The 18334-nt window shown below is 37.5% G+C and overlaps 1 protein-coding gene across 1 annotated transcript; it reads right to left on the bottom strand.

Annotated features, from left to right (window-relative positions):
* Window positions 1-6266: 6266 nt before the first annotated feature.
* Window positions 6267-18021, bottom strand: LOC139737782 (solute carrier family 15 member 4-like; the record flags this gene model as incomplete). Its single annotated transcript, XM_071648457.1, has 6 exons — window positions 6267-6922; window positions 9179-9310; window positions 14706-14906; window positions 15436-15622; window positions 16518-16735; window positions 17852-18021. Coding segments are annotated over 6 exons (1153 nt in total), but the record flags the coding sequence as incomplete, so codon positions are not given.
* Window positions 18022-18334: the final 313 nt, after the last annotated feature.

Here is an 18334-nt window from a genome sequence, read left to right as displayed (position 1 = left end):
CATATGTGCATGGCAAACTAACAGTATTGAGAATACATATTTTGATAGTAAATACATAGTAGAAAGATAGATGAGTACATACAAAACTAAATATAAACACAGGATGAGCATAATTTCATTCCAGCATGTCCCTTTTGCTATAAAATGAGGTATCACGAAGAAACACAGTATCTATCATACAGGAAAAGTCTTGAATGACATTATCTTCTTATTGGCATGGCAAAAAAGATTTGCAACGTTTCAAGTTTTGTGGTGGGCAATACAAAGTTGAATAAACCACATTATATCTATAATATTTGCTATTCAAGCTTCATTATTTTCTCACAGTCACTGCCGAGGGTAAAGATTCACTCAACCAATTATTACACACAAAATACAGTGTGCTCCTGCTATAACAAACATGGTTATATCAAAATTTCATTATGACAAATTAAAAAGTCAGATCCAAAATTCATCATCTGTATATTTCTATATCGTCACTTGAGAACCAGAAGGGCGCTACTACATCCTAAGATCGAGTGCAAATGAAACTGAAAAGATCAATTTACATGAAATAAAAAGTTTATTTTATCAAAATGGCTTCATTTATATAAAGCATAGTTCAAAATATATAGGATAAAATAGCTCCCCTGTTAATTTTTAACATTCTACTGAAGATGAAAATAATTTAAAATTGACACCACAATGTACAAGAAATAGAGCTCTGCAACATGATTCCAATAACTCAATACTCCCCCTGAAAAAAAAAAGAAATAAAAAAGAATTGTGATAAAGCCCTTTTGGTTCTATAAGCTGATGGTAAACTTTATTTGTTCTGCTATAATGAAATTTTGATATAACGAAAGAAATTTGCCAGTTTTGATGATTTTGTTATAATATAGTTGCCTGTACATATCTTCTATTGACAGCTGGAATGTCTAAGAGTATAATTCCTTTTGTATCACTGCCAATAGCTTGACATTTCAGAGGTGGAGTGTGTGAGCTTACCACAGGGCATGGTGAAATTACACAAGATCTTGAAAGTAATGCTTTTTTAAAGTCAATATTTTGCAACGAGATATGTAACCCATTAATTTTTGTGCATAAACAAAATACAAATTTGTTAACTCTCACGATATGCATTGCAGTGCAAAAATCAGTGACGCTCGATTGTTTGTTTTACTCAAGCGACAAATTGATCTGCATGGAATTATGCGAACGGTACACAAAGAAACTACCCATTACTGTGTTGTTCATCCTCTAATGCAACACATAGTTCCACACACTCCGGTGCCCAGGATTATGCTCCGATCATGTTAAGGCATGCATAGTCTGGAGATTGGTACTTCTTCACTTGCAACCAACAGATTTTTTTTTTTTTTCACATGTGAATGGTGGCAAATAAAATTGCAATGGAAAAACAAATAATCCCTGTGTTTGAATGCAGTTAAGGATTCTGTGTAAGCTAACTGTAATGCTCTGTCCACACTTTAGCTAAATATTGATGATATTATTATGATTTATTACAGGCAGTTCTATGCATTGAGGAAACAATAACATTTACTGTAAAAGTGGAAATTGTCACATATTTCATGCAACTAGAAGCTAGCCAATATTTTTGCATGCCATATTTTCCAGTGCATAATGACCTGATTCCTCAGAATAAAAACAAATTCATCTTACCAAGTCAAGTGCGAAAACTACTCACAAGAAAATATTCGCTTTTTTATAGTATCTGTTTACTGCATCTTGCTTTTCCTTTGTGTCTTACTCAATATATTCAGTGTACTATGATAATAATATCTACTTGACTTGCTTATTTCATTTGCAGAGAGAAAAAAGGTCAACAGAGCAAAGTGTCCTATAAACTGATATATTGACTTGTAAACATTTTTCATGCAAGGTATATATTGCCCTATCTCAGGCAATATTTTCCTATATTGTCCTGAAGGCCAGATATTACCACATAACTGTTATCACAAGCAAAAACATGGAAGAAAATTCACTTTTCATTTCGATACGCAAATTGCAAATAATACACAATGTATTTTGCATGATTTTGAATGATTTGCATGATTTTGCACGATCAAATAACTAATATCACAAGCAGAAACATGGAAGAAAATCTGGTTATTTTTAAAAAACTGCAAATAACATGATGTATATTTTGCAAGATTTTTCTTCAATTTTCTGCCCATCATCCTGAATTGAAAGCAAGGCACGAGACTCATATCAACTTGGGTATACAAAGTACAGCATTCTATGTAACAAGAGAAGAGTAAATGGCTATTAACATGTAACAAAGTCTGGGAGTCTCCAAATATAAAAATATAATAGATATAACAGGTATATTGCATGGATGGAAAAACTCTTATTCTATTCACACATAGCTACGATAATTGACTCTGCAAACTTTAGACATTTCATACTAGTGTGCATTTACAGCACAGGCACTGAGATAATATTTCAGAATGTTTTCTTTTTTGAGTGTTAAATGTTCCGATCTATACCTCCACATTTTCTCTTCATGTAGGTGTTCTAGCATCACCAGTATATCAATGTTGAAAGCTACATCTTTACAAAAGCAAATCCGATTATGTTGTGACCAAGCATAAGGCAAATTTGAATAAGATAATGGATTCAGTTGAAGCTCTCAATATAAGCACCAGAATATTGTCGAGATTGTATGAAACATGTTTGTATTAAAGAAGAAAAAGACACACAAACATACGCAAAATAAAAATGTGCATTAAAAATCATGTATCAGACGAATAAAAGACAGTACTTTGATATATCCCTGAATACATATCAAACAATTTGTAAGCATTTCTACGATACTCTAATGTGATTATGAGCCAATTCTGGCTTTACAAATGGAGCATTTCAATTTTCTGCATCAGCATGGCACGGTAACTGTGTGTGCTTGTTAAAGTGAGTCTGTGCATGCATGTGCTTGTCAACGAGCACAGATTTTGGGCGTGTTTGCGAGTCATACATTCAAGTTTGTTTCTCAAATTACCGTAAACGCCTCCATGTCATTTCACCTGTAAGGAGATGGATGCAGTGAAACACATTTTGCAGAAAAAAGGTCATTAAAACGATGGCAGTCCCGACATAGAAAACAACACATTTCACACGCACTGCAAGCTACATATTTCACACTCTGAGAACATGACATTCACATGGTAAAGGAAAAGACACAGCGTCCATATAATTTTTGTGGATGTCTAAAGAGTTGAAACATCAACAAAAGTTATAGAGATAAACATTCTTGCAAATTAAGTCCCCTTCCCCCTCCCTGCAAAAACTGGAGGGAAACATATATCTTAGAGATAGTATAGTTTTCATTGAGTTGAGTGATTTAGATTTCAACTTTTTGCAAGATAAATAAAAACCACATATGAAAAATTAAAGACCATATAATTCTAAGATACAGCTGTATATTCAAAGTTTATTTGATGAGAATCACTTTTTAATTGGCTGAAATATTCAAAACAAGGTAACACAAAGAGGTCCTAATAAAAGGTGGGTCTCACCTTTCATTAGAACCTCTTGTTTCCGGATACCTCAGCCATTTCAAAACCAATTATTAATTAAACAAACTTTGAATTCCTCTGAGAACTACATGCTCTTTCATATCATCATTTTTTTTAATCATAGGCAAATTACTCATCCCCACCCCCTAAAAAAAAAAGATATATATATATATATATATATATATATATATATATATATATATGTGACCCACCACAACAAAAGGATCCAAAAGTCGCTGACGGCCGAGCCAAGAAAATCGAGTTTGAAGTCAGATCATCAAAATCGGTCAAACCATCAAATTTCTGTTGTTGGCATAATATTGTAGTCTAATGTTTCGTCTATCACCTGCTGAAATTTCGAAGCTAAATGATCGAAGGAAAGGCAAGTATTATCGGTTTTCTGGGCCATGATTTTGTGACTTTCAACAGAACAATAACGTGTCTGAAGATTTGGATTTAGCGCCGCAGACTGACTCCAACCCTAGCAATGAGGGGTGATCTTATTGGTCAGTGTGTGGCATTCTGGCTACTGATTGGTCATGCATAGACCGCTGGCACTAAGCTTAAATGAACATCACGGAGGTGGCAATGAGCGGACCTACTATTGTCAAGAGGTGAAAACTGTCGTACCTCCCCTTGATCACGATTGCGTCAGAAAGAAAACTTTGAAGGCGGTTTTCTTGCAACACTGATTTCCTAAACCACTCAACATGGTCTCATAAAATCATCAATATCTCCGCAACCGTGTACTTTAATGAGTCACGTTATATATGGAATTAATGCGGAAGAGTTAGGGAATAATGTCACATCATTTTCAAAGACTTTTGGATCCTTTTATTGTAGCGGGTCACACACATATATATACTAATATATAGATAGATAGATAGATAGATAGATAGATAGATAGATAGATAGACAGATGGATAGATAGATACTTGTACTTTGCATGTTAATCAATATCACAATATGGTAAGTTATTCCACCAAAAAAAAAGAAAGAAAAAGGATTAAGCAATCTCAAGTTACAGACACAATCCATGAATTGAAAGGCAAAAACAGCATCTGAAAAAGGCTAATTGTTTGCTGTATGGGTGCAGCATGTAAAACACCTACCATACTCCCATTTCTAGTCTATGGTTGAAGTCTGCAGTTGAAAGACATAAAATCTTTGAGACTAACACCAACTCAGGCATAATATATCAACATTTTAAAAAATGGCAGTGGTGACGCAATCATCATTGTATCTGTGCATTTGTATACAGTGAATGTACTGCTCACTCACACATTGCATTGACATGGTACACACTTGAGTTGAAAAGCCTGAAATAAATTCTCCTGCCTTGGTTATGATTGGACGTAGGTATGTAAACCAATATTGGGGAAATTGTGCATGGCAAATGTGGCTAAATGCAACAGCTGAACTGCTCTAGCTACATTTCATTACATTCACCTGACATACTTTTCACCATAAAGTTTCCGTGGGGCAAATGACTTCTGGTTGGGGCAAGGACTTTGCGTAGATTTCAGACTTCAGACTTCACATTTCACACAGGCAAGTCTGTCACAAGGTCAGGCATTGCATTTTGCATGGCTAGAGCTTGGGCCAGTATTTTCCTCATCCAAAGGAAGAAGGCTGAACTACATACTATGTAACCAAGCTATTACCTCTTGGTTTGGAAAAGACCCAAGACAATACGGGGTACCACCAATATGCAAAGCACCACTGTAGAGCCCTGTCACATATGCACTCTGAAATGGCTCAGCTGTCTAGCATTGTGTTTTTCTTCACATATTATCCAGGTGTGCATTTTGCTTGTTACTTCTCTTTCCTTCAGTTTGAATATATGGTGTGAAGTGTAGACAGGTTTTCAATTCGGCTGATTTGCGGCCGTTAAAGTCACAGGTCGTTACCGTGACACTGCAATGTGCTGGTCACAGAATGATTAGCAAAGAAATCTATGCATTCCCCTGGATGAAAGATGAGACCTGGGTCCCGTTTCATAAAAGATGCTAGGATGGCAACTCGTGTTGGAATAGCAACTTTCCATAGCAATAGCCAATCAGCAAGCTGGATTCTCGCCATTATCATGACAATTGCCATTCCAGCAAGAGTTGCTATCATAGCAACATTTTATGAAAGGGGCCCTGGTTTGGTGCTTCTCCCTCAACTCATTCCCGTCACAAATATGAATGCTGTTCGTGCACTGATCTAGCGAGCATGACATGATGCAGCCCAGATCAGATCCAACCTCCTGAGCCATCCAAAATTGCATCTGAAACACGGCTGGCCTGCAGGCATTTTGTGCATTGGTGGTACCCCGATTTATGAATCAATCCGTCTCTTTCATTGCATCATCTTTAACATCTCTTGTAAAAATTGGTAGCATAAGGACACCCGCCATTAATTGTGGTGTCCCAGTTGCGCACGTTTAGCAATGCTAAATGCATGATATATATTGCGACAGGCGTGAGCCGGTCAACATACATATCATGCATATGCCATATGCACATGCGCATGTCCGGCGCTCTGCTAGGTCAGATCGCAGGGCTGCCAACTCTCACGCATTGAGCGTGAGACTCACACATTTTGGTCCTTTCTCACTCTAAAAGTTTATTTCATTTGCATGCATTTCTATTGATCTCACTCATTTTGACTCCTAAATTATAGCATTGGCCTATGGGAGTCTCACTCTCAACTAGTTTCCAGCGTTGGCAGCCCTGAGATCGGTCTATACTAGACATAGATCCTCTCTCAAAAAATACATGAATAAATACAAAATAACACGCTAGCAAGCAGTGGCAAACTTCTTCAACCTCATTAAGCTAATCCTTGTATTTCAAAGTTCTGTTCACTCCTAGCAATGTAGCAAGTGCCTTCTCTGGCCCCTGAAATGTGAACTTGCAAGCACTCCATTGTCTTCTTGTACCAAACTACTTACGGATTAATACAACTCATGCTACTGGCACTGGGCCATCAATGTTTGGCTTTAAATACTGGCAGATTTTCACAAAATTAAAAAAAATATGAGTAAATAATGTAATATCAGAAGCATTGCACAAGATCTCATAGCATTTTCCTTTTTTTTTCACAAAATAAAAGTAGTTTGCATTTTCCCATCATAAATACAGTCACAAATATTTCCCTCATATATGTTTTTCATGCTTAAATCTTTTCGTAGGCATTCTCTCTACGTGGATCGGATCCGGACCTTTTGAGTAGGGTCTCTGTCTCTGAGTTGTAAATGTACTCATCCTCATTTGGCAGCTTCAACTCACCCACTTCTCCTACATAACGGTAGTTGTGGGCAATGACGATGAAGAAGAAGAAATCTACCACCATCAGGCCAGCCAGGAGGAAAAAGAAATTCTCCAGGTAGCCGTTGTTGATTTCGTCTGGAAGCCAGGTATCTGAATGGCAGAAACGATTCGGCAGAATTATTTCTCTCAGGGTAAATGTCGCGTTTGCTTTGTTTTATTGTTAAAAGGCAACTTGAATACATTTTTTATATGAAGAGAGACTGTTTGGACCAATAAAAAATGCAGACCAAACCAAAACAAATTGTAAGACATCTTAAACCTCCACTGTACCATCTGCACATGTGGTCAATATGCGAATCTTGAAAGTTTCAGCGCTGCTATCGCTGAATGAGAGCACTACTACAGTTTGTGATGTGTATGTACAACGATATAAAGAAAATATGAAGAGAATTCCACAAAGTTTCATTTTATTATGAAAAGTACACGTTTTCTCGACTTGCTACCGACATATGTTATGGGTATTATTATTCCCCCTGCTTTCTGCCTTGACAGAGTGGGTTATAGGGTTAACTTGAGGTCCAGTGAGACCATATATATATGAGCCAACATTTAGCATTACCATGCCATGTATCATGGATAAGACCCAGTACAGATCATATGTGACCCTGCACCACAAATCGAACAAAAGTCGCCAGATATAGATCTTTAGTTAAGGGCAGATTCTGAAAGAGCAGACTCTAAGCTTTAAAATGATATATAACTCAATCCAAATGGACTCTCCTAACCTATCTAAATACTGGCAAGAAAGTACACACCCTGGAAAAGTGTGAACTGAGCAAAGAGGCTCTGAAGGACAGGGTCTATTCAAGCATCTAATCTTTAACAAGCCGAGCTAGCTATGCAATGAATGGAACAAATAACAGGATGATAACCACCAGAGCAACAACAATGAAGGGATTAACAGATTAGGCTGAAACTGTGCACGCCTTATTAACACATTTTGTTGATGATAAATGCCAACTTTCAAAGCAGTAGGGTTATCCCTTCTAAAGTTATTGGAGTTGAAAGTGATGAGCATGGACAGGGTTTTTAAGAAATGAAAAGAAGACTCTTTGAGAAACACCTAATCACACTATTCCACTAAAAGTGTTCCAGAAAAACTCCTGATAACCCAATTTTCTTTTTGTTTTATGATCTCAAACTTTAGTATGATGTAGAAGAAGACTTGCTCTTTCAGAAAATATGAAAAAGTCAAGATTGGCTAGGTTGACCTATTTCACCTATTTTGCGCTCTCACACAAAATCAGTGCGTGCAACTTTTTGTTCGTTTTGTGATGCACAGTCACATATGTGAAAGGGTGATGTCTGAACCAGGTATCAAAACAGCTGGGTGAGAGCTCTGCAAAGTGGACCCCATTCTACCTCACACATACTGAAGTAACCTAAACCAATGACGCCGACGACTCTTTGTAGCTCACTGGGTGGGACAAGCACAAAGACAGCAATCAGCACCAACTAGTCACAGTGTCGCTAACACACACACACACACAAACACACACACGCACAGACACACACACATATTCTTGTAAGATGCTCTAACTGGGGATATGATAGTTTTCTCAAGTTAAACGTTCATATATCATTATAATTATGTTTCTACAACACATGTATTTCTATATTCCAATAGACTGGCTTATTGAAATTGAAAACCATCAAAAAAAATATCAAAATCAAGTATAGAAAGTGAAAAAACAAGCTTCGATTGGTGCACGCACAACAAATAAGGATACGTACAAACGTTTTAGAAATGTCCCATTCAAATAATGTGAAGTACTATTCGCCTGCAGTCAAATCCAAAATATGCACAACGGGCACATGCATTATCTACCCCTACTGTACCCCTAAGGGATGAATCTGTCGTAATGGTCAAAGATGGGGAGGGGCTCCTTGTTGGTTTCCCTTTGCATAATATGTGATGCTGTTTTTGTTGTTGCTTTTTTATTCATTTCAAGTACTCTGAGCGGGCATATGCCCGATGTGAAATGTATCCCTGGTCGTCTGGAATGAAACACTATACAATATCCCTAATTGAAGCCATTTATGAGAACAAAAACGCACACACACACACACATTGACGGATACTGTAAAAGTGGTTTCTTTCGCGTACAGAAACTTTCGCTGTTTCCATCGGTGCGGACTGTTGCGCGTGTGTTTAAATTCGCTGTCGGTAATGATAGCGTTGTACAAGCGACGCGTTCAAAACATTTTTGCGTGATGTTAAATTCGCGGTTCAACCTCAAAGCGCGAAAAGCGCAAAAATAAAACCACCGCGAAAGAAACTACTTTTACAGTATTCCATCGATCATAGAAGCAGTCCTGCACGACGGGCTTAGGCTAGGGTCTTACTGGATGAAGCAGCATTGACAATAACAATGAGAAGGGATCCCAGGTAGCTCCCCAGACCAGTTGTCATCAGGAAGAGACCCATGATTATTCCCTGCATTGAAGCTGGTGCCTGGGAGTAGGCAAATTCTAGGCCTGTAGCACCCCAAAGTAAAACATCATGACAATAACGAACGTGAATAAATATTTAACATGGATACATCTCTCAGTATCAAAATTTGAATTCTTACGTTGAATAGGTAGAACTACAATGATATTCCTACAAAATGCATTCATGTTCTTATCAACAATAGAAACTACTACCTAGTTTTATAGTTTTATCACCAAATCATGAAAATGCACCACATTACATCCACAGAAGAGTAGTGAGGAAAAAAGCATTATTGCGGCAAAACAAAAAGATATCCCTAACAACTCTTGAAAATATGTCTAATTCCTGCTCCTTTTCAGGCATCTTGCCAACTCTTTAGACACACCCACAGAATACTGTATATGCCACATGTTTTGCAGGGGTTTTTTTTGGTGCAAATTTTGAGAGTGCTATTTACATATTTAACAATAAGTGAAAATAATAACTATGATCCAAACATGAATGTTTACACAATTTCTCTGTTCATTATTGTACTCTATGATCACGAATTTAACCACTCAATCACATCAAATTGTTTGAAAGACCCAAACCACAAAAAAATTAGACTCGCTGAATATATGGTTCATTCTCACATTAAGTGTTCAATTCCATGTGAGTAAAACCGAAAAATCAACCACAAAGTAATACATTCAAAGATGTGTTTTTGGTAACTTCAAAACCGGTCAAATACGAAACAAAAAGTGGAACATTCTAAATGATGGCCATTCATTGAGTAAAAATGACTTGAAATAGAGCATCATATATGATTTTTGATCGCCAATCAGATACGTCACCGCAAAATTTACATGTTGTAATGGACTCCTAACTTTGAATTAAATTCATTGTTTTGATCCAATTTCTGTTCAGGAAAAGACATCTGTCCCCCCTAAAGATATTGGGTTTTTTCAAGAGGTAAAGACGTTGTCATCCCTTGCTAATTGGTAGAAATTATTTCTGTGTGGTAGGTTGAAATATGTTTTTTGCTGAAATGAAATACAACCTTAAGATTCACTTTGTATTTTTAACAAACTTCGCCTACAAATAAAGTTTCGAATGCCACAAATCATGCAAAGGGAACGATCCGATCTGGAATTTGCACAGGAAACAAATATGAATTGCTTTCCCGGGGAAATAACTATTGAAAAACATCGAATTGCCTTTGGTAACGTATCTGGTAAAATATGACTAATAATTTTAGTTGTGTATGAAGTAATAAATATCACCTGTTTAATTATTTACCTTATGAATTGATGAATGAATGAATGAATGAATGAATGAATTGCTTTATTGTCCATAAAGGAAATTCTCTTTTCACTGGTTTTTTTACATGTAGTCCACATAGTGAACAAGACAAAAAATTACAATTACATATTACAAATTGACAAATTCATCATAGTTCAAAGGTACATATTGCATAACATATAATTCTGCTTGCCCAATGTATACATAAGGATAGCATATGAAATAGACCAAGTATGGATAATATACAACTGTCTTGTAAATCAATTTTGGCCAAAAAGTTCTGTGTCATATAAGTCATAAAAAGAAAACTTTCAATAATTGCTCATATAATGTTTTCGTTTAAAGAAAAAAAAAACAATATAATATGATCTTTAATTACAACATATGAGTTTAAGTTACAAAAATATATATATACATGGTGAGATGTATGTGTGTGCAATAGCATTTGAGAGTAATATGAGATATAGTGTGAGTAAGGGTGGTATGTATTTTGTATGTGTGAGTGTGTGTATGGGTGCACGTGTGTGTGTGTGTTTGTGTGAGTAAATTCTTCTTACACACAAATATTTCAGAATTACGTCATCAATGTAATGTTACATCAATGTTACATCTGATACACCAAAAGAAAAATGAGATTATCCATAACTATTACAATCAATTGATATCTGGGTAAGGTATTCATGACGGGTGTGACACAGACCTTCGGACTTGCGCATTATAGAGATGTATGGCGTTAGGGATGAACGATTGCCTGAAACGGGTTTTCTGAGTACGTGGAACACACAAGCGAATACCTGAACGGTTGAAGGTAAAGTTTTCGTTGAGTGGGTGGGTGGGGTCCTGCATAATCTTCCGCAGTATGGAAGCAACTCTCTCTTGATAGACATCATCGAGGGATGGGAAGTCTAGCCCTAATAAGCGTTGGACTATTTTTCTGGGACGATTTAGCTTCTTCAAATCACATTTTGTTGCTTGGGCAAAATAACACACAATATTATAAGTTAGAACACTCTCAATGATGGAGTTGTAGAATAGAGCAACGAGTCTGTCTTCCACATGGAGCTTTTTCAGGGTCCTAACGAAGTAAAGCCTCTGATTTGCTTTTTTCTGCAATGATTCGATATTTTTTGACCAGTTTAGTGAGTTGCTTATGGTCGTACCCAAGTACTTGTATTCCTGGACTTGTTCCACTACTACCCCGTGACTTGTAACTGCCCTATGCTCAGTGGCATTACGTCTGTGATCTATGATCAACTCCTTTGTTTTCGACACATTTAACAGTAGGAAATGATCATCACACCATTTTACAAAACTTTCAACTGTGCTGGTGTATGCTTCAATATCATCAGATGCAAGATAACCTGTGATGACAGTATCATCTGCGTATTTTATTGATGTAAAAATGAATGATGTAAGCCCAAATTAACCATTTTAAACATTGTACGTAATATTTAAAATATGAAATGTACTGGAAAAGAGCCCTAAATGTGAGAGCTGAGTTCTTCATTCACAGAATATTCTCATCTAACGTCTGAATGTATTTATCCATCTGACTATAAATATTCATTAAGTTGTGATGGATAATGCAAATAAGGTTTAAAAAACATATTTTTGCAGGCACTTAGAAGGAAGTAGGTACAGTCTCTATGAACTCGATATACTAAAAAGTTGTTTGATCTATGGTAACGTATTTGGCTCACCCCTTTTAATGAAAATGAATAAATAATTGTTCAACTTATCAATGAATCTTGAGTAGTTCTTCATATGTTGAAAAACACTAGAATAAATATGCAACAGAACACTGAAACTTTTCTCGGAAGCTTTTCATAAACTACTTTTTACTCTGTCAAAGTTAGGTAACGTATCTGGCGTACCGTAAATGAATCTGTCGGTGAAGTTACAGAGCAATTTCTACTGAATATTCCTCATTTGAACATACAGTGTAATTTTGATTTTTTATGGAAGCGTCATTCTATGCAGAATTGTTTTATGAACACTTTGTTTTACATAACATTATTTGTCACCGTGGGTGCCCTGAATAATACGAAACGTATCTGCTAAATCTGAAAAGCAAAAAACTGATATGCTGAATCATAGCTTCGTCTTGTAAAACTAGAAATGTCGCTACAGCGACTGGTTATACCCCCGCCAAACAACATTTCATAAGCTTTGGTCAAAACAACATTTCATAAGCTTTGGTCAAAAAACTGAGGAAGTAGTTAAATCCGCAAGATCTTTCCTTGATCTTCTGCCATTAATATGCCGTTACCATGGCAACGTACTTTCGGGTACTGTCGAAAAATGCGTCTTGCACATCTACAACCAAAGGCACACATCTTTACCAAGTTTCATGGAAATTGGGCAAAAACTGAGGAAGTAGTTTGCAACACAAAATTTTCCATCATTTTGGCTCATAATATGTGAGCTGTTACCATGGCAACATACTTTTTGTCACTGTCAAGAAATGTGTCATGCTGACCTATATCCTACGGACAAACATTCAATATGAATTCCATGAGAATTGGAAGAACACTAATGAAGCAGTTTTGCCATGAAGCATTTTGCCCTATATTTTACCAATAACATGCCGTTACCATGGCAACGCACTTTTTGCCACTGCGGAAATATGTGTCTTGCACATTAACATATTCAGATGAACATCTGTACCTAATTTCATAAAAATTGATCAAAAACTGTGGGAGGAGTTCGCGACGCAAGATTTGTACCCATTTTTGCCCATAATATGCCGTTACCATGGCAACGTACTTTTGGGTACTGTCAAAAAATACGTCTTGCACATCTACAACCCAAGGCACACATCTGTGCCAAGTTTTATGGGAATCGGTTGAAAACTGAGGAAGTAGTTCGCGACGCAAGATTTGCAACGGACCGACCGCCCGACCGACCGCCCGACCGCCCGACCGTCCGCTGATTCCTATATACCCCCTTCAAACTTCGTTTGGCGGGGGTATAATAAACATTAAAAGTTGTTGCATAGAATATGAAAGTGGCTGGGTTTTATAGAATAGAACTTTTGAGTTTGTGAGCACACAACGATTTGTTTGTCAAAACATTTACAATTTTTTTTCAGCATTTTGATTATGTGGTAACGTATCTGTCGGAAAACTTGGCATTAAGTTGTGAGACACTGACGCAGAAAGAAAAATCATGTGGAAGTGTTGCTCTTTTTCACCTCCCTGTCCTTTTGGTGTAAGAATATAATCCTGAGGTCCAACAAAACGAAGCATGTAATGTGTAGGGATGAATTTTGACCAGATTTGATCCCCTGGAAGCACAAGACCAATGAGCAAAATTCGGTCACGTATCTGGGGTAACGTGTCCGTGGTAACGTATATGGTCGATCATGTTATTATGAGAGCGATATCTACCGAATATTTCTCACTTGTACTGAACTTTGATGTTGAATCGATGCATCATTCCGAGGAGTATTGTGTAATATACAATTTGTCTGACATTGCAATATCTGTCGCAGTGGGTGGCGTGAAATGTATGTAACGTATCTGTCCAAATGAAAATGTAGAAAACCGATATTTCAAACATTGTACCGTATTCTCAATAAAAAGCTGTCGCACAAAAAATCTAAGTACTTGTAATGTATGAGGTATATCCTCAGGGTTTCATATACACAGGGTCATTGCATAGTCTTGTTATTATCACAATGCTGTAACACTTAAGAAACTGGTAACGTATCTGGCGGTGAATTTGGCGACAGGTTTCAAAAGGCTATAAAAAAGAAGTCGATAAAAATTTTGGAACTTTTCGAGTATTGTGATTAGCACATATGATATGCTCATCATCCATGCAAATGATATTTGGAAAGTGTGTTTGTGGACGGAGAGGAGCAATAAAACATAATTCTAAAATAGCCGGCGACACTGCGTTTTGGGGGTCTTAACGAAGTTTAACAGCAAAATTTTATACAAAAAGGCAGACAACCGCATTTGATCGTGTTTATTTTTAACAAATAATGTCCTCATGATATATCATAAACATTTAGATAGTATCTAATAGGTTTCAGGGAACCGCAAACTGTCATGGAATGTCGGCGACACCAAAATTCCGTATTTGCACACTTTTACTGAGAATGGGCCATATGCCGTATACAGCAACCATGGGTACACCTGTTGGATGCATTACCTGTGATACTGGTGAACACTTCGCTGGCTCCAATCAGAGCGTACTGTGGTATCTGTGCGAAGACGCTGAAATCCGAGGCATTGTACATCTTGTCTCCGACCTCTTGCTCCGTCCAACCACCTTCACGCATGATGTCCTTCCTGACGTACTCTATGCCCGCTGCAACCAGCATTGACCCCGTCGCCAAGATCATGCCAATGCCTGGACAGAGTTTGGTTTCAAAAAAAAAAAAAAAAGGAAGAAGGAAGAAAAAGATAGCAAGCAGCAGTGCATTTGGTGGTGTACATGACAAGACCTTGCATCTCAAAGTTTGGTGAAATTTACCTGTTTGGCTTAATTGTCAGATAATCACTTAACTGATGTCCTGTCCAAATCATAGTTGTCTTACCCTCAAAGTGAAGTCACCAAGGGATGTCAATTCAAAGACACTCCAATTTGTTACAGTGCTTTGGCTGCCACATTTTTTTTCGCTCTCCTGAACATTTGACGTTTTTGAGAAATGAGGTTTTGTCCCCCCCCCCCCCCCCCCCCCCCCCCAACAGTGAGTGTCTTTCTCATACTCTCAGCACAAGTGATGGTAAGAAAGGACATTGACTCGTCATATAGGGGGGAGGGAGGATGTAGTGAGGGAAGAAGATGCAGAAGCAATGTTTAGTAGGAGAGAAGTGTATTGTAAAACACTTGGGAGTACTGGACGAGGCTGGAATACATAAACATAGGTTGGCCATACCAATTCTCTTCAGCATGCTAAGTGGCAGGCCAAGCTTCTCAAAGCAGGGGTAGATGAAGCGGTCCACAATCGGAATGAGGATGAGGATGATGATGACGTTGAAGAGATTCAGCGCAGCAGCGGGCAATGTAAACTTCCCATATTTGAGCTTCATCCTCTCTGCTTGCAGGAGATATGTAGAGGACATCTGTGGCAGGAGAGGATGTAGTTAGACTTGTTTACATAAATTGCAAGGTTTGACAAACAAACAGACAGACATGTGATCTGAGCATGTTACAATGTGCGGTCAACGATCAATAAGATAAAAGTTTCCATGAACAATACAACATAACTTGGCAGTCACCTATGATGAGTAAATAGCATTTGTTGACATAATATATGATCAAGTAATGCCAGTGATGAACATAAAAACACTAACAGATATGTATACCAAAGGAAAGCAATGGATTTATAATATCCAGCCTAAAACCTGTGAAAGTAGATGTCGTATATCAAATGTTGATGAATCACGTAAGTCGACACAATGAAAAGAATCCAGATATTTTGTTATGTCGTTGACTTCCATGCATAGTCAACTCCCACATTTCAATCTATAAAACTGACAGATTTTCTGCAGTCCAAGGTGTGTCAACTTTACACATGGCTTACCATAATCACGTTTCCTAATGACAGGGAGTTTCATTAAGGGAAAATATCAGAAAATCTACAATCATATTGAAACATTTTCATCAGACTTGATAAACATTCCCCATTACCTTGCTATACAGTTATACTTTTCATGCTAATTGAACTGTTACTTGCATCCTCCAGTTCAATGGCCCCTCACAAATACATTACAAGAGAGAGTAGAGAATGACAGGTATGACTAGCTGTGTACTACATGTACATGCTGAAAGTTTACTTGTGGGACTGACTGTGCATGTCCTAACTTGCACTGACAACAAATAGTTGGATGATTTTGAAGTTGTGATATGACTACCAACATATATGTTGCCATCAATTCTGCAGTCTCATAATTTGTGTCTCACTGCTGAAAGGCCAACAATGTTTTTAAAGCTACAATGTGTTAGGGGAAAAGGTACCTGGCTGTATATGGTCCAGTAGATGATGATGGGAATGAAGATGGGAATGATTCTGCCCAGGTTCTTGACGTCCTCCACATCGCTGTCCTCATAATGTCCACCCTTGGACAGCTTGGCCCGGTCGATGCAGCTGTCCAGAACTTCTCCATCTGGCGCGGGCTTTCTGCACTGTGTGGCGCCCTCGTGCGTGATCTTTATCACGTCGGTCAGAACACTCCCTGTGAGGGCGAAAGAGCGGTAAATATCCATCACGCCTTGCCTGTGAGAATGACAGCTACAGTGTAGTTCGCCTTCATGCAGCATGGTAATTTTTTTTTTAATTGTTGCACAGGATATTTTATATCTTGTATCAATGACTACAAAATATCCAACACTTGGAACATTTGCAGATGTTTTCTCTTCTCTCTCATACATTATTTTGAGAAATAATTAAGCAGTTGGTTAAAAATGGTAGTTTGGAAAAACTCATATAGCACAAGACATGGACATGTGCCCAAACAACTTGAACTTAAAGGGACTGTACAGTACTGGTTGAGGTGGGGATTCATGTTTTTAACATTCCTAAGTGAGATAATGAGAAACCTCTTGTGAAATATGAAAGAGCACGTAATTCTAAGAAGGATTCAATGTTATTTGATGAAAATTGTTTTTCAAATGGCTGAGATATCCAAAAAAGTGATAATAATAAAAGGCGACAGGCCACACCTTTTATTAGGATCTCTTTGTTTCACCCTGTTTTTGGATATCTCAGCCATTTCAAAACCGATTTTCATTAAATAAACTTTTGATACCCCTTAGAATTGCATGCTCTTCGACATCTCATAGAGTTGTTTCTGAATATCTCGCAAAACGTTAAAAGCTAAATCCTCACCTCAACCAGAACTGTACACACCCTTTACTTGTCAAGAAAAGTATAGTCTTATGACATCTATTATGAAACCAACTATGAAACAATGGCTTTTGTAAAACTTCATAGTTGTACCAACTTCAAAAACCCAAGAATAAGAGGCAAACCATAGCGCAAAATACTGTATAAGCTGTTATTTTCACGTAAAGATAATTATTTTCGCAAATGAGGAGATAACTGACTTTTTCGCGAATGTGGAGCTAACAGACATTTTCACTAGATTTTGTTTTTGCGAATTGATACATGCCGTCATATAAAGTTCATTATTACCCTAGTGTATGGTGACACTTTCGCGTGTTGTTAAACTTGCAGTCCAACACTGATTCATGAATTCGCGAAAATTAAATCCTCGCGAAAATAGCAACTTATACAGTACAATGGCTACAGGAAGGTGATACTAATGTCACCAAAGGATGAACGGCTCCACCTTGTGGTGGTAGGGTGAAGTAGCTGCTGCGGCTCGCCACGAATATGATCAGCGAGAGGAGAATGGAGATGGCGGGTATGGTGAAACCGAGAGCAAATCCGTGCTCCTGCTGAACGTAGACCACGAGGGAATACGCAATACCTGAGCCAACATTGATGAACCAGTAGAACCTAATATAGCAAGGAAGAAAGGAAAAGTGTTGATACCATGTACCAATAAGGAGGTCTGATTTTTTTTCCCTCCACATTTATTCTTCTTACAATTAAGAAACCAAAAAAAAAAAATAAATGGGTTAACAGTGTTTAAACCCTTTCAAGACCACCACAGGAGAATGCCATTGATAATAGGTACACACAGGTTGTACACAAAGAGAGTATAAGCTCACTTTTTTTTACAAGTCATACTGTATACGCAGTTTGAAGACTCTAAACTGGATGGCTCCCAGTGCTACCAGCATCTGGCAATAATTGAGATGGGAAAATT

The sequence above is a fragment of the Diadema antillarum genome, unplaced genomic scaffold (genome assembly GCF_040938485.1).
Source record: "Diadema antillarum isolate AM-2024a unplaced genomic scaffold, OU_Dant_1.0 seq00000705_RagTag, whole genome shotgun sequence".
NCBI classification, from domain to species: domain Eukaryota; kingdom Metazoa; phylum Echinodermata; class Echinoidea; order Diadematoida; family Diadematidae; genus Diadema; species Diadema antillarum.
This window is presented reverse-complemented; position numbering and strand designations above follow the sequence as displayed.